The following is a 22,517-nucleotide window of genomic DNA, read 5'->3' on the forward strand; positions in this document are numbered from 1 at the left end:
TTAACAACAATTTAACACGATAAATTATAATTATTTTTAAATTATTAATATTAATAATTGTTTATATTTTCAAATGATATAAATTTGAATTTGATTTATATTTTAATTGCTAATTTGAACTCTACTTTATCAGCGCTCTCGCGCCTCTCAACGGCCATTCTGTAAAACTTGAAAAAAAAAAAAAATATACAGCCACATTTTTTAACATTTTTTAAGCACATGTTTATTTTATTTATAATAAAAAATTGATAATTAATTGTTTATTTGTTAATAAAGTAAATTATAAAAATAAATAAAAATGCCAAAATCAAAAAGAGATAAGAAAAGTGAGTATTTAAAAATTATAATAATTTTAATAACAGCAATTTAATTTAATTAATAAATAATAAACAAAATAACCTAAAAAATAAAAATGTGTTTTATCATATTTATTAATGAATTTAATTTATAAATTTACAGTATCATTGACAAAAACAAGTAAAAAAGGAAAAGCATTAAAAACTCATATTATTGATGATGTTAAATCATGTGTTGAAAAATATGAACGTATATTTTTATTTTCTGTTCGTAATATGCGTAATAATAAATTGAAAGATTTACGTGATGATTGGGCTGATAGTAGATTTTTTTTTGGTAAAAATAAAGTTGTTGCATTGGGTTTTGGTACAAAGCCAGAAACTGAAATTGCTGATGGTATTCATAAATTGTCAAATGCATTAAAAGGACAATGTGGTTTATTATTTACAAATAAATCAAAGAAAAAAATATTAGGATGGATGGAACAGTATGGTGAAGAAGATTATGCTAGATCTGGTTTTGTTATTAATGAAACAATTGAGTTACCAGCTGGACCATTGAGTGAATTTTCACATGCTATTGAACCACATCTTCGTTCATTGGGTATGCCAACAGCTCTTGTCAAAGGTGTTGTTACACTTACACAAGATTTTACTGTTTGTAAAAAAGGACAAACATTGACACCAGAACAAGCAAGAATATTGGTAATTAAACAATCAAATAATATATATATTTTGCAAACTAATTGTTATCAATGAAATTAATTTTTTATTATTTTTTATCTAACAGAAATTATTTGGTAAACAATTGGCAACATTTCAATTAATACCACTTGGTTATTATTCAAAAAAAAAAGGATACATTCAACTTGCTGCTGATGATGATAATAATCAAGATGAAAATGAAGTTGAAAAAATGGAAGCTGAAGATGAAAATGAAACGTAAATAATTGTATTAATAATTATAATAAAAAAAAAAATAAAAAAAATAAACTTTGTATATATTTTACAAGCAAAAATTTATAATTATTTATTTATATTTTTTTCTTTTCTTTGTTTTTAAAACTTAAAAACAAAAGAAAATATCTTTTTTTTTTTTTTATGACATTTATTATTTTTGATAAATTTTTTTACAACACATACATTAAAATTGCATTTTTTTTTAATTTTTTTTTTTTTTCTTCAAATTAATTATTGAGTAATAAATTAATATGATTTATGTTTACATTGTGTTTATAATTTGCTTTATAATTTTCGTAAGTTGAAGTGTTTAATTATTTACGTATTATTAATTAAATAATAATAGCATTTGATTTTTTTTATTTTAAATTAAATAGATGACGTATGGTCGTTACTTTGATAAGTCATCAACAAATATGAGTAATAAATTAATGAATAATAATTTACAAATGACAAAACGTCAACGTAGTGCGACGTCAATTGATTCATTTGAAATATCAGATACTGAAGAAATAATGAGGGAAAAACCAAAAAGAGGAAGACGAGTTGGAAAAGCGAGAAAATAATTTAATGAAAAATAAAATTTACATTATTTTTAAATAGTGTTTATTTATTTCACTTTTTTTTTTCATTTATTTTTTTTTACTACAAGACATTTAAGCACAATATATTAATATAATTAATCAGAAATTTAATTATTTAATTTTACAATTCAAGCGGTGCACACAGAGACAAGTCATCTAAATCGCTGCTGGGCTTTTTTTCTTTTAATTAAAAACTATTTCTTCTTTTATCTTTAAACCTTGCAAAAAAAAAAAAAAAAACAATACAGCCCATACTTAAAAATAAAAACTTAAAAAAATTATAAATAACAAAATAATTATTTAAATTAATTACATAATTGCTTAACTATGAATTAAAAATATTTACAAATCACAAATAATTTTTCGAAAATTTAAATTATATACTTTTTCATGTAGACACAATTAATATTAACAAAAATAATTTCTATAAATTCAAAAAAAAAAAAGTTATTTTTGTTTTTAAATTTGTATTAATTATGAATTATCATCATTTTTAATTTCATCAATTTTTAGTAACTATTTTATCATCATAATTATCGAGATATTATATTTTTTATTATTAATAATAAAAAAATATTATGAAATTTTTATTTTTCATCTTTGATATTGTAATATCACAATTTTATTATATTTCAAAAAAAATTTATATATACCGAAAAAATAGTAATAATTTAATTTAACAGCAAAACTTATAAATTATCATAAAAAATATAATTAGTAATCAAGACTAGAAAATCCCTGAAAACTATAAATTTATATATTTTATAATTTATTTTTGTTTAATTAAGTTTTACTTTTAAAATTATAAATAATCTGTTCAACAGAAAATATTAATTTACAATTCCTTGCTTTTTATTTGTTAAATTTACCAAAAAAAAAAAAAAAAAAAAAATTCATGAAACTGCTAATAATGTAGTTGGTTTTTTATCTAAATTATAAATCCATTATTGGAATGCTATTGAATGAAATGTTGTTAACCCAGCCGCAGTATATTATTTCGATTCACAATTTCTGCATTAATAATTTATAATTAATTTTTTTTGAACGTGATTAAAGCCACTGCTTCTACATTATTTTTATTATCATCATTTCTATCAAGCATATTTAAATATCGCAACTATTAATTTTGAGTATAAAAAGATTTGAGTTTACAATTTTTTCATTGATTGCGCAACACAAGACAACTACCAAGGCATACATATAAATAGTTATCATATCATTATTATTATTATCATATCCTGTATAAGACAATTGATTGAAATAAATAAATTAATATATCTTATTGAGCTGTTGAGTTATCGAGACTTAAAGTTTCAAGATTTGGTAGTTCCAAAATTGGATCACGCCAGTATGAAAAATTGCTAAATTCATCAGCAGCATCTTCACGAAAAGCTGGGAATAGTTGATCAACAATAAAACTCATGTTTGAATATCTGAAAAAAATAAATATTGAATTTTTAAAAAATCATTAAAAAAATTATCTATTAACATTAATTTTATGACTGAAATGAAAATATCATGATGAAGATAAATGACAGTAAACATCTGTGAAAAATTAAAAAATTAGTAGATGAATTTTTGTTATAAATCAATCAACAATTGATTTATTTTTATATTTTTTTTTTTCAACCTTGACACCTTGATGAATAAAAATGACAATCAATTAACCAACATAAATAATTTTTTTTTTTTTCATGATCAATATTATTCCCAATGGCAAATGTATTTTTTTTTTAAATTATTTTTCTTGTGAATGATAATTCGGTGCTGAATTTATCAGTGCTTACCCTATAAATTACAAGAAGATAAGAAGTTGGATGCACAACCAAAAACCATAATGATAAATAAAATAAATAAAAAAAAATAAAATAACTTTTTTTTTTAAAAAAATATGAGCATATTTATCACGAGGGTAAAAAAAATATATTTAGTCTAAAATAAATACTGATAATTTATCTAATATATTGAATTATTTGTAAATAAAATTGTTATGGTTTTGGTCATGAGTGTACACTTTATAACATGTTGACATAGGCGGGAACAAATCATTGACGATATCGCTCTGACACGCATAACTGTAATCATATAAATAATTTTTTTCTACCTTTCAAAAGTAACCGAATAATATATATAATATCAAAAAAATCAGTCAAATTTTTTCTTCATACCATTGTTAATAATTATTATTTGTTAATAAAACCTCCATACATTTAATGATTAATCTATTTTGTAATTAAATTGATACAATCATTGGGAATAATATTAATTGATTAATAAATTAAACAATTGTTAGCTAATATTTTAGTTCATGCAAAAACAACACAAGTTAGATTAAAAAAATCAATTTAATATACTCACGATGATTGGAATGTTTGTGTCAATTCGTGTTTCAATTCACCACGATGATTTATTGTAAATATTCTCATAATTGGAATACCAACAGCTCGATAAGCCCAAACATCCTAAAAGAAGAAAAGAAAAACATTTAAATAACATTTCTATATAAAAATTGAGCAAATAATATACTTACATTAATACGATTACCATAACCAGCATAAAATGGTTTAGAACCATCTGGAAATAATGCTTGAATATCACTCAAACAAGAAATTTTAAAACGTTCTGGTTTTTTTTCAATAACTTCACGATGAAATGCTGATATTAAACTTGTTGGATTTAATAATAATGGTCCTTCTGGTAATGATAAATCATCTTGTTTAATACTTTTTAAATATTCACGTGTAACTCTTGCTTGTCCAATAGCACGTGCTGATAAATATAATAATCTATATCCATTATTTTTAATTTTAGTAAATAATTGTGCAACACCAGATTGTGCCCAATCTTTTCCAACAATTGGTAATATATGACCAAGTACATCAGATTTAGTTATTGTACCATCAATATCAGATATAACTATTTTATCATCCCAACGCCATTTATATATATGACATTTACAACGTGATGTACCTTGATATGCTGTTGTAACACTAAATACAACTTCATTTGGTCCTTCTTTTAAATTTAAACTTGCTATTTGTTCTGATGATAAACGTAATGTTTTACGATATTTATCATTTGATTCATAATATGAACGTCTTTCTTTTGGTATTTTAATACCTTGTGATATATTTTCATTACTATCTGAATCTTCACTACCACTATAACCCTCACCATCATGTTTATTACTTTTTTTTTTACTTAATTTTTTTATTATTTTATTATCATCTGTTGTATTTAATGATAAATTATTATTATCATTATTATTTTTTATTATATTAATTGTCATTTCAGGTGTTTCATTTAATTCGTTATTTTTAAATTCAACTGTATCAACTGATTGTACTTGAACTGGTCCATCAACTTCATTAATATCAATATTTTTTTTTGGTGGTTGAGAAGTTGATCTACGCCATGAAAACCATGAACTATAACCACCACCACCACCAGCACCACCACTTCTTGCTTCATTATCTTTGGTAGTATTGTTGTTGATATTTTCTTTTTTATCATCTTGATGATGCATTGGTAATAAATTTTCAACAGCATTTTGTGGTAAATAACGTTGAAATGAAACTAATGTTACAATAATTGGACATGCCGTCATCCAATTATAATATTTACCATTAATTTTAATAACCAAATTTGGATTATCATATATTTTTATGTCATTACAAATGTCATCATAATGAATTTGATGTTCAATAAATGATTCATTTGTTGGACCAGTATCAGTATCTAAACCACCACAAAGTGACATTGTTATTTCAAGTGTATTTTTATGCTCATCATAATCACTGTCTAACATTTTACAACCACCAATTGCACCATCAACACTATTTGGAGATTGTGGTAAACTTGGTCCATTACCAGATTCTGTATCTTCTTCTTCTTCTTCATCATCTTCATTAGCAGCAGAAGCAGAAGCAGCAGCAGCAGCTTTTCTTTCTATAATTATTATTGATTATATATTATTTTATATATTTATTATTAAATTATTAAATATCAATCACAAATTAATTGCAAAACATTCAAAAATTAAATAATAGAAAAAAATGATTTAGCATTCAAAATGAAAGTCCAAAAGCAAGCAATTTAATTTACCTTTAGCTACTGTTGATTCACGATGTGATGATGGAAAATAAAGTGCAGCAACTTCTGGATCTAATTCATCAGCATTAATATCACTCAAATAAATACCCTCAGATTCTGGATTATGTCTAACACGTGATGTTTTTTTCATAAATGAAAACATTCCACTTAGCATTGATCTTTGAGCTTCGGCTAATGATAATTTAAACAAGCATTATAGCAATATGTGATATATTATTGTTAGCAATGTATAAATATGATGAAGCATTTTAATATTAATAAATAATTAATAAAATAATAATTTACCATCATTAACTGGTACAGTTGTTGTTGATGACAATGTCAATGAATGTGTTACATCTGGTGGTGGACTTGGTAATTCACCCCATCGCCAACTTTGTTGATGTGTTTTATTATCATCATCTCTATCTTTACCTTCTTGTTGTATTTTTCGCATTTCAAATTCAGTATCTGATTGTACTGGTGAACTAGGCCTAGAATCCCGGTTCCTTTATTCAATAAATATAAAAAAAAAAAATAATATAATGAAATAATAAATATACCATTGCAATATAAATCAACTTACTTTGTCACTTCAGTGTCACTGAAAAAATGATAATCACTTGGTGGTGGTGGTGGTGATGCATGATTTAATGTATCAATTTGAATTTTATCATTATCCTCAACAACTGGACTTGGATTTTTAATATCATTTATTGATTCATCAATAATAATACCATCATTTTCACTAATTTCAGTTTGACTACTACTTCCATTACTAGCTTTTCTTTGTGAACCCTTTTTTTTCATAATACTTTTTCTTTTTCTCTTTCTTTTTGATGATGATAATGTTATTTTAACATCTTCTTGTATTTCATCTTTATTTTTTTTAGGATCAATACTTGTATTTGATTCATCACTTGATTTTTCTTTTGTTGAACTTTGTGTATCATCATTTATTGGTATAAAATCATTATTAACAACAGATATTTTACGTATTCTATCAGTTGATGTTACAGCAATAAATGATTTTGGTGTTGGTATATTTATTTTATTATCATCATCAATATTATCAATATTTTCCATATCAAATATTTCTTCTTCTTCAGTATTTATTGATGTATTATTTTTATTATTATTTATTATTATTTTATCATCATTTGAACGCCAATCATTTAATAATGCTTTTTCAAATAATGGTCTTTGTTCAGCTGGTAATTCTGGAAAATTTTTTTTAAATAAATCTTCTCTATCTTTAATTTTTAATGATGAATATTTATCTCTAATCATTTGTTGTTTTTGTAATGTTGACATTGTACTTAATATTTCACGAAATATTTCATCTTTTTCTTCATATGTTTTTTTTTCATATTCAATTTTAAGCCATTTATCACGATATTCTGCTGGTAAATCTGGAAATTGTTCAATTAAATAATTTTCACGTTTATTTGATGGTAATAATGACATTTGTTGTAATTTTTCACGTTCAATTGATAATACTGAATCACGTAGTATTTTTTCATGTTGTTCTTTTGGTAAATTTGATAATAGTTGAAATCTACGTTGAGGAAATAAATTATCATCTGGTATTGGTGAGCATGCTAGATGTGGTGGTATATCTGAATCATTATGACTACCATCAAGTGGTACTTCTTCAACAAAAAATGCCTCACCAGAATCACCAAGTTTCATATGTATATTTTGAGCTTCTCCATTTATTTCAATATCAACCTGATGATATCAAAAACAAAAACAAATTATTAATAGTTAATACCTTACTCAATTTAAATTAATAAAATATATTAAAAATATATAATACTTACAACTTTTTCTCGTGATCTTAACACTCCTAATTTTCCAAATCTCACATGAAATGGTGAACATGTATATGATCCATCATCTTGCTCAACAACAATAACATCAATTGCACCAGTTAATGTTGCTGCATTTATTTCATTATAAAAATCACGAAAATTACTTATAAATTTACCAATGTAATTCATACTGTACATTTTTATTTATCAAACCACTTGGTTTAGTCAATTATCACAAATTATTATCAACAAATGACTCACAACTATTGATAAAACACAATTAATAATATTAATTTTTAATTAAATTATATTTTTTTTATCACTGTCATTGTGTCACAATAAAAAATATCAAATTTAATTTACAAAATTTATAATAATCCAACCTCAAATTATTGATTTTTAATTATTGTTTTTTTTTTTTTTATTAGAAAAAGTAAAATGATATTGACCTTCAATGTGTTGTAATAATAATTTTGAACATGATGAAACTTATATTTGTGTGAGCAGGTTGTGCTCAAACTGTCAATTTTTTTTTCTTTTTTTTTTAACTAACACAGGTGTTTTATTTTTAAAATAAAAAAATTTATTATTTTTATTTATTTATGTAATTATTAAGCACAATTTTATTAAATATATTTATTATCCTTGGATATTGATGATGACAAAGGTTTTATCCGTCACATCCAAGGTGTCCTTTTTACGTTTTCTTTGTGTAAAATTTTTTTATCTCTTTTTTCTTCCTCATTCCTTTCAATTGTGTTCAACTTGCAATATATGTATGTTGTTCACTGTTGTTCACCCAGCCGGTCATACATATACACTCTCTCTCTCTTTCTCTCTGTCATCACACACAAAAATAAATAGTGGGAGTTAAAAAACGTCAGAGTATTTAATCACGTGACGTGCAGCTAACCAATGACAAGCTCTAAAATTCGGTCGATATGATGGCGTGAACCACGTGATCACAGCGCGTGGCACAAAAAGTATTTTACTCCAATTTATTTTAATTTTTTTATTATTATATCTGAAAATGAAAAAAATATTATAATTAAATGATTTTTATATTTAAATTTAAATTATTGATAAATTATTTATTTATAAATTTATAAAAAGAAATTTTTTTTTTCTTTGTTTTTTTGGGGAAGAGGGATTGAGAAATGAGAATTAAGGGTAGTTTTTTTCTTTTTAGGGTGTTGGTTGCTTTGTTTTATTTAAATTAGTTTTTATAAAATTAGTTTATTTATTTAGCTAATTATTGATTATTTTTTTTAGACTTGACATAATATAAAAATGTCGTTGTTGTTGATGGACATTGAACTGGTAACATGAACACTTGTTAATTATTTGTACACATATAAAAAATTGTTGGTGTGTATTTGTTACTATCGACAATTGAACATTGTACTTTTGTTGATGTACACATAATTTATTTTGTAAATATGGGTATCAAGAATTATTATTTAGCTATTGAATTACGTTTGCGGAAATACTTATTAAAAATATGGTAATTCGAAATGTATACAAGAAAAAACCTAATGAAACAACAAGAAAAAAAAATAGTATAAATAAATAGAATTTAACATTGAGGTAAATTTTAAACAAGGACACAATTTATATTTTTTTTTAAACAAAAAAATTGACCTTAGATGTTGTTTTTTTTTTAAATATAATTGTAAATAAATTATGTTTTTCTAATGTTAAAAAAAATTCATACATGTTGACAATAATAAAAAGAAAATATTTGGCAATATTTCAGTTTAAAAAAATATTTTAAAAAAGTTTTTATTATTTAATTATTTAATAGTTTATTGGAATTAAAAAAATAGTGAGAGTTGACTTTCTGATTTAAAATTACGTCATAGGAAAAAATGAAAAAAAAAAAATTTACGTCGTCTAGTTGTCTTACTCATCGATCAATAAACATGTGAATTTATTTATTTTTTTTTTCATTGCAAAAAGGAAAAATTGTAACGTCACATAGAAAAAAAAAAAAAAACGACTCATCGTCTCGGCAATTTGCCAGATTACGTTAGACATATCCCTTCTTTTATAGCCAGAAAAATAAAGACAAGAAAAATAATATTACAAAATAATTTTTACTACCTTTAAATTGATACCAAATAATAAAAAATAAAAATTACAGTAAGCATCTTTTAATTACGCAATGATAAAAAGTAAAAAAAAAAATATATTTTGACAAATAATTGCTCAAGAATTAATTATAATCTTGTTTTGGCAATGTTGAGAAACAATAAATACCACAATTGTTTTAATCAGTTTATTTTTTCATTTATTCTTATCAATTTGTTACTGTGTTCTAAAATTATCTTATCAATTTTATGTTTTTTTTCTTTTGTTATTTATCAACTAATTAAGCAGTTAATGTGTTTGTTAATTTATTTGTTTTATTTAATTTATTTTTTAAATAGAAAAATATTGTTAATTAATCAAATTTTTTTGAGTTTTAAATTTTAACTCAATCATTTAACAATGTTAATTTTAAAAATGACTCAAATTTAACTGGCAATAAGCCTGTTTTTTATTTTTTTTTTCTATTCAAATTCTAGTATTATGAATAACTGTTTGAGTGTTTGTTAAACAATCAACAACAAAAACACGAGACTTAAATTATTGTCAACAAAATTTAACATTGATTTTTTTTTCTATATATGTTATTGTTTATTTATTGTTTATTAATGAATACATGTTCTTTTTTTAAATGAATGAAAATTACCTAACGTCAAAATGAGATTTAAATAGAAAATAAAAAAATAAAAAAAACTTTGAAGATCAAAATATGAAAAAGAGGTTTCTTGTATTTGAAAAAAGTCAAGGACATTATGACTCAACCTACTTTTTAAAAATTAATAATTTATTAACTAATTTATTTCGATATAAAAATTTTGTTTTTAAAAATTTTCATATTTTGTTATATTTTAATTATTTAATTAAATAAACAAAACAATATAAATAAATAATTTTTTATATTTAAAATTTAGGACACTTTCTTTCTTGGATTTTTGTAATTTTATTTTATTTTTTGTTAATTGGAGTGAAACGAGTTTGACAAACAGTTATACTTAAATCTAATTTATCATCTACCATAATTATTGAATTTTTTTTTTTTATTTAAAAAAAAATAATGATAATTATTACTTAAAAAAATGTAATTTTTAGATAAATATTAATGAAGTTTTTAGGTAATTTTTTGTGTTTAAAAAATTGTTATAAACGAGTCATCAATTTAATGAATGAGTCATGAAAAAATTTTGATGATTCAAGGATATTTTGTGAATTATTTTTGGTATAAATACAAACGTAATGATTTTTCTAATTTAAATAATTATTTTTTAGTTTATATTTTTTTTAAATAAACATTCCAATGATTTTAATGTTTTTTTTTTTTACAAATATTAAACCTTGGCCTTTGTCCAGGTGCCTTGACCATGAATTTATGGAAATGGCACTTTGACAAAATTCTTCTAACCAAAATCATACATGATTTTTTTTTTTTCAATCATTCAGATAATGACTTTTAATTTTTTTTTTAAATGATTATTATCAAAAGAAACAAAGTACATGATTTCAGTGAATCATTATCATTATTTCATGACCCAGAATTTTTTAAATAATAGAAAGTACAAAAAAAAAATTAAAAAAATAAGTCAGAAAAAAAGTAAAATATGCAATTTCTTTACGTCGATTATTTTCATCATTTACCGGATACAAAAAAATTAAAAAAATTAAAAAATAATAAATAAAACATTTGCACAATCATATGCTTTATTTTTAATAATAATTTTTTTTTATTTACTTTTATTAAAACACAAAGAAAGTACAAAAAATAAAAAACTTTTATCAATGAAAAAATAAAATTTTAAATAAATAAAAAAATATTATTATAAATTTTAAATATAAAAATAAATAAAGTATTAAATAAAATAAACAATAAATTAAAAAATTAAAAATTACTTACAAATATTAAATGATTTATAATCACGTTAAAAAATCCTATACGTCACTTGAAAAAAAAAATTTTTTCTTTACTATACTTTCTCTTTTATTAACAAACAATAAATAAATAAATATTTGATGTAGTTCACTGAGAGTTTATCAAGCACAATAATACTTGTAAAAAATAATAATTAATATAAAAGTTTATTGATAGTGCACAAGTGTACTGATAAATAAACAAAAAAAAAAATTAAAACATGTGCGTTCACGATGAACATCAGGCACTGACTGAATCAGACTGAATTACAGTCAGTAAATACTGAATAAATATATATTTAAAAAAAAAATAAAAATGTATATTAACGAGAATATAAATATATATTATTTAAAGAGAAGATATATATTTTAAAAAAAAGAGAATATAAATTAGCGATTGCTTTAAAACTAAACTCGCTGTAAATTTGAAAGTATCAACAAAAATAGCAGGGTGAATATATTTTTACAAAATAATACTATACATGTACACAAAGTATACAGAATAGATCTGTATATATATCTTTTAATAAATGTTTTATTTTTTTATTTTTATCTAATGGTATAGTAAAGCCACCGAGCATTGAATTCTGGCTGTTTGAATGCTTGATGTTCTCTTGAGGCTTTATGATTGGACGAGAAAACGTCAGGCCAGAAAACATTCGAGCCTTCCAAAGAAAGAAATGTGATGGAAAATACATATTATACTGAGCCTTAAAATAACGAACATATCCTCGTTAAAATGACCCAATTCTTCACACATGTGATCCCACGAAAATAATATTTAAAATCAAAGAAGAAAAAATAAATATTTTTATAAACTGTGCTTTACCATAATAAATAATATATTAAAAATAGAATTAAAATATTAGATTCTTAATTTTTAATTATTTAATTAATCAGTTATTATTAAAAAGAAAAAAAAACCAGCTGGAAAATATAGATTTTGAATTATTAAAAATTTGAATACTAATTTACTCCGAAAAAAAATTTAAAAAAAATAAATTTTCAATTTTTAGGGATTTAAATATTAATTAACTCCGAAAAAAAAATAATTAAAATATCGAATTTTAATTTTTAAACATTTAAATAATATTTTCAGTCATTTAAATAATTAAAACTATACATTAAAATATTTTTAAATAGACAGATAAATATCCAACTTTGTCAAAAACAAATTTATCAATTTTTTTTATTTGTTTAATTACTCATTGTGCGTCAATAACATCGCAACTAATTGGGTAATACATATTTCCATATTGAAGATTATTTATTCACGACTTTATATCGCAAAATGTAAATAACAAATAAAAAGAAAATATCAAACATAAAAACAATAAATTCATTGTAAATAGTAATTATTTTAAAAATATATTTTTTCTTCAAACTCATATAAAAAATAATCATCTTGTTGATTGCGTGCTTTCACTTTATTCCATTGTCTTGACAAAAATAAGGTCAATAATTTATTAAATAAAAAAGTAAATAAATATAAAAAAATTAACACATTATGAGAAAAATTTATTACAAATTTTGTTGTAAAATTTTCTTTTCCTTTTATGATATTAAAAAATGATATTAAAAATATCATAATACATATTGTAATTGATTAAAATACATAATTATATAATAAATTTATAAATTATATAATTACTAAATTAATTTAAAAATTATTTAAATTATTATTTATAAATTTATAATAATAATCGCTCATAAAAGTTTTATCTTGGTTGAGTTTTTTGACATTTGGATGTTTAGTCTTTGATAATATTTATTTATTCATTCAATTATCAATTTTTTATTTATTTATTTATTCATTTGTTTACTTTTTTATTTATTAATTTATTAATTTTTTGCGCATCATTTATTGAGTCATGGTTCTAGCTAGATTGAAGGGTCATTGCCCTGACTCGCACAATCGTCTCAAACACGTACACACAAATGCATATATTAAAATAAAAAAAAAAAATAATAAATATATAGCTGTTGGATTATTACACTATCGTGACTCTGTGAATAGAAATTTTCATCAAGATAAATATACTCGAAATACTTAAAATAAACAAATTTTTTTTAATAACGTTATTTGAATTTTAAAAAATTTAAAATTTAAATGATAGACGAAAAATTATGTCATGAATATTTTGTATGAAAAAATATAAAATTTCAAAAAAAAAATGTTAAAAAGTTGTAATTTATTTTACACGTACAGTATTACAAATAATTACGTGAAAATATTTTTTTTTTTTTAAATTTATACGCGTTGTGTAATTTTATGCGTTAAATAAAAATCGAAAATAAATAATTTTAGAAAAAAAAAAATACACGTGATAGTAGAAAAACCGATGGGATATTTTTTTTATTTTTCAATGAGAATGTTGACATGAATTTTATAAAGAAAACAAGTTTTATACGTAATTTTATTGAATACATGCCTCATATATAAATTCACACCCATTGCATACACTGTCTGATTGGATAAGGCAAATAAAACGTAATCGATTTGAAGGACGCTGCAAAAATAAAATAATTAATAAAAAAAAAAAAAAATTGAAAAATAGATTGTTATTGAAAAATATGAAAATAATAATTTTTATTTTTGTAATCAGTTGTCAGAAATTCGTTATTTTTTATTTATAATTAAATAGTAATTTTGTAAAAACATGTTGTGGTGAATATTTCCCTCTTTTTCATTTTTTTTTACGCATTAATTAGAGACATGAAAACAAAATATGTTTATCAAATAATGACGGTTGATTCACGTGTGCAATAACAACAACAGCACGTGGTTAAATTTTATTTTTTTTAAATGTTATTTAACTTATTTTTAAATTGAAAATAATAGTTGTAATATTATTATTTATTTATTCGATTATTTCTGGGAATTGATTTGTTGTTTTATTTATTTAATTGTTGTTAGATTTTTTTAAATTATTTGAGTAAATATTATTAACAAAATGTTTAATTTTTTTTTTCAAATCTATGTATTTTTTTTTTTTTAAGAGAAATTTATATTTTAATTAAATAATTAATAACTATTTGTATGAAAATATTTTAGTAATAAATAATTAAAAATTGTTATTAAATTTTAAATTAATTATTTTAGAAAAATATTAATCAATTTTCTTGTTGAATTTCAATAAAAATATATAAACATCGTGAAATAAATTATTTAAAATTTTTTTTATTAATTTTTAAATTTTGTTGACATAATTGGCGCTAAATAAAATCCCTTGAATAATTCTAGATCTAGTAATATTTATAAACAACAAAAAAAAGATAGGGAAAATGTCTGCCTGTCAAAAAAAAAAAAATAATTAAAGAAAAAACACTTTACCAAGATGAATTTAATTAATTTAATTATGAAAAAATTATTTTTCAATGTTCAATAGTGTTATAAAAAATTAATTAATAATTATGGGTTCATTGGTAATGATTGTTGTGAAGAAAAAAAATTTTAAAAACAATATATTTGTAAATTGAATAAAAAATAACTGCAAGTAAGTTTTGACTAGAATTTTAATAAATGTTCTTCATTAATAAACTTTGATTATTTACAGATCAATAAATACGAAAATATCATAAACCATTTGCTCAAAATATGAAGAAGCTGTTTATGAGATAAAATTACGACAATCTAAAGCTGGGTGATAAATAAGATGTCAAGATCAATGTCAAATTCACCATGATATTTGTGTCAAATAAACAAGACATCACGAGACAATAACACAACTCATATGGATTATAATTCTATGAATAAATATTTGTCACTTGATGATGTCAACAATCAAGACAATGATCCTCATTAATTATCAAGTAAATATTTAATTAAATTAAATCTGTATCACCGACACCACCAGCTTCATCCACAAACACCAACTGATTTAATTATTTATAAACACACAAATATTATTTCAAAGATGAATTTTAAAATCAAGCTTGTATCTATTATCTCATTGTATTTAATTGTTTAATAACCCAGTGTTAAAGACAAACTTATATGGCTCTCACAAACGAGATAATTTTACTTAAGTTATTTTGGATAAAAAAAAAACAACAATGAAAAATAACAAAGTCAGTTATTCAATTAGATATTTAATTGGATTTTTTTGTTTTATAAATAATATTGATATTAAAAATGCTGTTAAACACAACATCTTGCTAATTCCAACTGTAAATTTTTGGATGATTATACTGAAGCTCGTAAGTCTATAACAATTTATTTATAAATATATTAAAATAAATATGAAATCATGAAGAAAATCAATTTATAAATGTCAAAATAAGATAATATATTTTATTAATCAATCATGAAAATTAATTTTTTTTTGAATCGTCAACTATTGTAGATTTAGATTACTCAAAAAAACATAAATATTACGCAGTTGATTTTCTTTTATTTATTATTTATTTATTCATTTCTTTAACTACCCTTGTATATGTCAATTACTACCGTTATATTTAATTTGATATTTATAATTTATTACTTGTTAAATAAATGTCCAATTACCATCAATTTCTATTTAGTTTTTTAATAATGAATTAATATATTTTTTTTTTTTTTTTGGTAAATGAAGATAATAATTTTCATGAGTTGAATTGAATGTCATTATCACCAAATCTCATCGGTATTTGATTAAAGATATGTTATTGGCTACTCAATGATTTTCATTTTAAATTGATAAGATAATGTCGTTAATTTTTTTCATAAATAAAAATCCACAACGAGTTATATTTAATAGTAAATTAAATTTAACACATTGTGTGTCGTTTTATAATATTTAAAATGTTTTTATTTTATAGATTTTTATTTGTAACATTTGCTGTATGGATGATTCAAGTTGGAGCTGATGATATTGCTCCTAGTTCAACTGATAAAAATGACATTCTGTGAGTTAAATATTTAAATTATATTATTTATCGAGATAAATAATTTGTATTTTTATTTTTTAGCGAATCAAATAAAACAATTATTGTTGAAAAAAATTTAAATAAATTATTTGATCGTATGTTGCCAAAAATACGTAAGGATATTGTTAAAATGGGATTGGATCCACTGTCGTTGCCGGATCAATATTTGAGAACTACAAAAATTGTAAGTTTTTTTATTTTTATTTTCTAAATTATATGCTCCTTTTTTTTTTTTACAATTGAATTGCTATTGTAGCCAGGGTTACGTGGAAAAATTCAATTACAAAAAGGATGGGCACAAGAAGCATCAACAATTAAACGAACCGGTGATGTAATTGTCCAGTATGGTGGAAAAAAATTGAACTTTGATTTTGCACTTGGATTTGATACGTTAGATGTAAGTACAATGAAAATATATATATTTTTTTTTTTCATAAAGAAAATATTTTTGACATAAAATTACAAGAATTTATTTTTCAATATAAATCTAAAAAATATAATTTATTATTTATAAATAAATTCAGCAAAATTAATTATATAACTGAAACATAATTAATCAATTTTAGTTTTTTTTTTTTTAAATTAAAATATAACATTTACCCAATTAAATTAAGCTTAAAATGATGTTTTGTTTTTGTAAAAATAAAATGGAATAGAAATTATTTTTTCTCATTGAGTTTCTTGTTTTTTTTTTTAGATAACTTATGCATACACATTGAAATACCTTTTGTACAAACGCAGGGGTGAATTTCATGGAAAATTTCGTAATGTCGAGCTAAAAGTATATGGTTATATTGATTTTAGAACATATCAAGTAACACTTAAATACTTTGATCTTGTCCACGTTGGGTAATACATGAAAATAAATAAATTTATTATAAAAACTTCAATTGACAACAAATTACAAATTTCTTAATGATCTTTTATTATTATTATTTACAGAAAATTCTCTCTCAAACTTAAGGGTCATTTAGCCGATCATCTCCTCAACGTTCTCACAAAATTATTTACAACATTTTCACGTGACAGTGTTTTAAAAAATATCGAAGAAAGATTCGAAGAAACTCTTCAAGCAAAAATCAAAGAAATCAATAATTCAGTTCTTGAGGCAATTTTACCAAGTTTTTTAAATGCCACTAAATTCTATAATTAATAATAATTAAAACAAAATTTTTATATTCATTTTAATAAATAAAGAAAATTTGATTTAAAATTAACGACTAGTTTTTTTTTCTATCATTCTTATAGAACGAAGAAAATGTAAAAAAAATATAGAAGGAAATTCTGAAAGAAATAATTAAATAATTATTTCGATTTCTTCCATTTATTTCGGTTTAGTTTACTTAATTTCCCCAGAAGAAATGAATATGATAATGGTATGTGCAATGAGTCTAGTTGATCAACAACAAGAAGTATGTGAAATTGATAATCAAATAAATCACTTAAATGATTTACTATCTCATCTTCATGATTTATTATTAAAAAGTTTGGGTGATCGTAAAATTGTATTTACAATTCACGTAAATAAATCATCATATATATAAATAATATATAAACATTATGAAATAAATTATTTAAAATTTTTTTTATTAATTTTTAAATTTTGTTGGCATAATTGGCGCTAAATAAAATCCCTTGAATATATCTAGATCTAGTAATATTTATTAACAACAAAAAAAAGATAGGGAAAATGTCTGCCTGTCAAAAAAAAAAAAAAAAATTAAAAAACACTTTACCAAGATGAATTTAATTAATTTTATTATAAAAAAATTATTTTTCAATGTCTATTAGTGTTATAAAAAATTAATTAATAATTATGGGTTCATTGGTGATGATTGTTGTGAAGAAAAAAAATTTTAAAAACAATATATTTGTAAATTGAATGAAAAATAACTGCAAGTAAGCTTTGGCTAGAATTTTAATAATTGTTCTTCATTAATAAACTTTGATTATTTACAGATTAATAAATACAAAAATATCATAAACCATTTGCTCAAAATATGAAGAAGCTGTTTATGAGATAAAATTACGACAATCAAAAGTAATAAAAAAGATGTCAAGATCAATGTCAAATTTACCATGATATTTGTGTCAAATAAACAAGACATCACGAGACAATAACACAACTCATATGGATTATAATTCTATGAATAAATATTTGTCACTTGATGATGTCAACAATCAAGACAATGATCCTCATTAATTATCAAGTAAATATGTAATTAAATTAAATCTGTACCACCAACACCACCAGCTTCATCCACAAACACCAACTGATTTAATTATTTATAAACACACAAATATTATTGCAATGATGAATTTAAAATCAAGCTTGTATTTAAATATTTAATAATTTTGCAATTATTATTGTTATATTTATTAACTCATTAATTTGTTGTTTTTTACTTTTTTCTAGAGATTATGTCAACTCAGTGTTGAAGACAAACTGTTAACTGATGGCTCTCACCAGAAAGACTAGAGACTAGTCTTCTTGGCTCTCGCAAACGAGATTAGAGTGTGTTATGTTGGAAAAAAAAAAAAAAAAACAATGAAAAACAACTGTACATTCAGATATTGAATTAAATTTTTTTTTGTTTTATAAATAGTGTTGATATTGAAAATGCTGTTGAACACAACATCTTGCCAATTCCAACTGTAAATTTTTGAATGATTATTCTGAAGCTTGTAAGTCGATAACAATTTATATATAAATATTAGAACAATTTAATAATAAATATTTTTCATGTTATTAACTTGGCAATTGATTCAGATATTTAATAATAATTATTTAAAATTTTTATTTAAACAAATAACAATGTAAAATAAATTATTTAGAAAATTTGAATTTTCTTTTTTACATACTTTTTTAAATTCACAATATTAACAATAATTATTAATATATTTATCGTTAATTAATTTTTATAACTATCCTTAAGAAAAATTTAATTTGATTATATAATTAAAGGAAAAAAGCAGTGATATTATTTTCAATATTAAAATAAATATGAAATCATGAAAAAAAAATCAATTTATAAATGTCATAATGAGATAATATATTTTATTAATCAATCATGAAAATCAATATTTTTAAAATTGTAAACAATTTTAGATTTGGATTATTTAAAAAAACATAAATATCACGCAGTTAATTTGATATTTTGTTAACAATATAATCAAGGATAAATATATTTTTGATAAAATTTTTTAATCAATTAATTTTTGTTTATTAAATACATAACATTTTTGTTATTTTAAATTTTAAAAATCAATTAAAGAGACACAATTCAATTACTACTAATTTAAAAAAAAAAAATAAAAAAAAAACAAATTTGAATTTGTTTATTTACTAAAATTCAAGTATCTTAATTATTATGTTATTCTTTATCAATAAGAAAATCATTTTTTATTTTATTTTCAACTTTAAAATTACACCCTTTAATAAAAAACAAAAAAACGAAAGGTAAAGTGAAAGTACTTTTTGGTATATCAAGATTACCAGGTCACTAGGTCAATAGGTCAAACGAAAAAAAAAAATTGAAAGTGAAATTTAAGGTCATTGAAAAGTAAAATCTATGTATATAAAAACATGTTTTCTCCAAATGAAAATAAATTTTAAAAAAAAAGGCAAAAACAACGACCTCGTGTGTAACTTTCTCGGTCACTGATCAAAGTACAAGGTCAATAAAATATTATAATTATTTTTTTATTAAATTAAACTTATATAACAATAAAAAATCCCATTAAATTGAATAATAGAATTTTTTTTTTCTACTACTAATCTTACAATCTTGTTTTAAAAAAATAATCAATTAATTTTTACATTTAAATGTTTTTCTTGATTTTGTTTTATTTATTATTTATTTATTTTTTTTAACTACCCTTGTATGTAATTCACTACCCTTATATTTAAATTTGAAATTTAAAATTTATTACTTGTTAATTGAATGGCTAGTTATCATTAATTTTTATTTAGTTTTTAAATATTTCTTTTGGTAAATGAAGATAATAATTTCCATGAATTGAATGTCATTATTATCAAATCTCATCGGTATTTGATTAAAGATATGTTATTGACTAATCAATGATTTTTATTTTAAATTGATAAGATAATGTCGTTGATTTTTTTTATAAATAAAAACCCACAACGAATTATATTTCATAGTAAATTAAATTTAACACATTGTGTGTCGTTTTATAATATTTAAAATGTTTTTACTTTATAGATTTTTATTTTTAACATTTGCTGTATGGATGATTCAAGTTGGAGCTGATGATATTGATCCTAGTTCAACTGATCAAAATGACATTCTGTAAGTTAAATATTTAATTTATATTATTTATCGAGATAATTAATTAGTGATTTGTTTTTTCTAGCGAACCAAATAAAACAGTTATTGTTGAAAAAAATTTAAATGAAGTATTTGATCGTATGTTGCCAAAAATACGTGAGGATATTATTAAAAATGGATTGGATCCACTGTCATTGCCAGATGAATATTTAAGAACTACAAAAATTGTAAGTTTTTTTATTTTTATTTTCTAAATTATATGTTGATTTTTTTTTTACAATTGAATTGCTATTGTAGCCAGGCTTACGTGGAAAAATTCATTTACAAAAAGGATGGGCACAAGAAGCATCAACAATTAAACGTACCGGTGATGTAATTGTCCAGTATGGTGGAAAAAAATTGAACTTTGATTTTGCACTTGGATTTGATACGTTAGATGTAAGTACAATAAAAATATATTTTTTTTTTTTTCATACAAATATATTGTTTAATATAAAGCTAAAAATTATAATTTATTATTTATAAGTAAATTTAATATTAAATTAATTATATAACTAATAAATAATCAATTTATTTTAGTCGTTTTTTTAAATTGAAATATATAACTTACGCAATTAAATCAAGTTTAAAATGATTTTTTGTTTTTGTAAAAATAAAATTGAATAGAAATTATTTTTTCTCATTGAGTTTCTTGTTTTTTTTTAGATAACTTATGCATACACATTGAAATATCTTTTGTACAAACGCAAGGGTGATTTCCATGGACAATTTCACAATGTCAAGCTAAAAGTATATGGTTTTATTGATTTTACAACATATCAAGTAACACTTAAATACTTTGATCTTGTCCACGTTGGGTAATACATAAAAACAAATAAATTTATTATAAAAAATTTGATTGACAGCAAATTACAAATTTCTTTTATTATTATTTACAGAAAATTCTCTCTCAAACTTGAGGGTCATTTAGCTGATCATCTCCTCAACGTTCTCACAAAATTATTTACAACATTTTCACGTGACAGTGTTTTGAAAAATATCGAAGAAAGATTCGAAGAAACTCTTCAAGCAAAAATCAAAGAATTCAATGATTCAGTTCTTGAGCCAATTTTACCAAGTTTTTTAAACGCCACTAAGTTCTATAATTAACAACAATCAAAATAAATAAGATGAAATTTTTATATTTATTTTAATAAATAAAGAAAAAGTTGATTTAAAATTAATGACTAGTTTTTTTTTCTACCCCGTTCATAGAAATTGGTTCAAAAAATTTTCCAATATGTCTTTCGTCAAAGAAAATGTACAAAAAATATGGAAAAAAATTCTAGAAAATAATTATTTCGATTTACTCAATTTTTTCGATTTAATTTTATTAATTTCTCCAGTAAAATCGAATATGTTTGAAATAAATAATTTAAATAATTTTAATTTTAATTTAATCTTGTTAATTTATTTAAAAATTATCATAATCATTCAACGACTTGTTTGACTAACAGTAAATAATTTAAAATATATATCAATGCCAAACGTAAATCAAATCGATACTATTGTTAAAATTAAATTAAAAAATAAAAAGCGATTAAT

General features: G+C 21.6%; 4 protein-coding genes across 12 annotated transcripts; 3 read left to right on the forward strand and 1 right to left on the reverse strand.

Moving 5' to 3' along the window:
- Positions 1-464: 464 nt before the first annotated feature.
- Positions 465-1,732, forward strand: LOC122847812 (mRNA turnover protein 4 homolog; the record flags this gene model as incomplete). The annotated part of the gene is made up of 3 exons (XM_044145668.1): positions 465-1,001; positions 1,087-1,552; positions 1,634-1,732. Coding segments are annotated over 2 exons (693 nt in total), but the record flags the coding sequence as incomplete, so codon positions are not given.
- Positions 1,733-2,490: 758 nt separating this feature from the next.
- Positions 2,491-11,991, reverse strand: LOC122860762 (phosphatidate phosphatase LPIN3). Of its 5 annotated transcripts, none has more exons than XM_044164726.1 (8): positions 11,723-11,991; positions 7,756-8,770; positions 6,519-7,663; positions 6,239-6,426; positions 5,945-6,124; positions 4,371-5,788; positions 4,199-4,302; positions 2,491-3,273 (listed from the first exon to the last, which is right to left on the reverse strand). In XM_044164726.1, exons 2-8 carry the CDS (start codon positions 7,942-7,944, stop codon positions 3,120-3,122), a joined length of 3,378 nt encoding a protein of 1,125 aa, XP_044020661.1. In that variant the 5' UTR covers positions 7,945-8,770; positions 11,723-11,991; the 3' UTR covers positions 2,491-3,119. The 5 variants fall into 5 exon arrangements, with proteins under 5 accessions (XP_044020661.1, XP_044020660.1, XP_044020663.1 ...); XM_044164725.1 differs by having other exon boundaries at positions 6,239-6,441; XM_044164727.1 differs by lacking the exon at positions 2,491-3,273 and adding an exon at positions 3,543-3,915 and having other exon boundaries at positions 6,239-6,441.
- Positions 11,992-15,061: 3,070 nt separating this feature from the next.
- On the forward strand, positions 15,062-17,834 carry LOC122860765. Of its 2 annotated transcripts, XM_044164736.1 has the most exons (7): positions 15,062-15,233; positions 15,294-15,549; positions 16,537-16,623; positions 16,687-16,828; positions 16,901-17,041; positions 17,342-17,493; positions 17,587-17,834. In XM_044164736.1, exons 3-7 carry the CDS (start codon positions 16,565-16,567, stop codon positions 17,795-17,797), a joined length of 705 nt encoding a protein of 234 aa, XP_044020671.1. In that variant the 5' UTR covers positions 15,062-15,233; positions 15,294-15,549; positions 16,537-16,564; the 3' UTR covers positions 17,798-17,834. The 2 variants fall into 2 exon arrangements, with proteins under 2 accessions (XP_044020671.1, XP_044020670.1); XM_044164735.1 differs by lacking the exons at positions 15,062-15,233; positions 15,294-15,549 and having other exon boundaries at positions 16,452-16,623.
- Positions 15,826-22,151, forward strand: LOC122860764. Of its 4 annotated transcripts, XM_044164731.1 has the most exons (8): positions 18,336-18,543; positions 18,604-18,854; positions 19,061-19,329; positions 20,868-20,954; positions 21,019-21,160; positions 21,231-21,371; positions 21,639-21,790; positions 21,872-22,151. In XM_044164731.1, the coding sequence occupies exons 4-8, from the start codon at positions 20,896-20,898 to the stop codon at positions 22,080-22,082; spliced, it is 705 nt and encodes a 234-aa protein (XP_044020666.1). In that variant the 5' UTR covers positions 18,336-18,543; positions 18,604-18,854; positions 19,061-19,329; positions 20,868-20,895; the 3' UTR covers positions 22,083-22,151. The 4 variants fall into 4 exon arrangements, with proteins under 4 accessions (XP_044020667.1, XP_044020666.1, XP_044020668.1 ...); XM_044164732.1 differs by lacking the exons at positions 18,336-18,543; positions 18,604-18,854; positions 19,061-19,329 and adding an exon at positions 15,826-15,936 and having other exon boundaries at positions 21,872-22,135; XM_044164733.1 differs by lacking the exons at positions 18,336-18,543; positions 19,061-19,329 and having other exon boundaries at positions 18,613-18,854; positions 21,872-22,135.
- The last annotated feature ends 366 nt before the right edge of the window (positions 22,152-22,517 follow it).

This window comes from Aphidius gifuensis, linkage group LG1, assembly GCF_014905175.1.
Source record: "Aphidius gifuensis isolate YNYX2018 linkage group LG1, ASM1490517v1, whole genome shotgun sequence".
In the NCBI taxonomy this organism is placed as follows: Eukaryota; Metazoa; Arthropoda; class Insecta; order Hymenoptera; family Braconidae; genus Aphidius; species Aphidius gifuensis.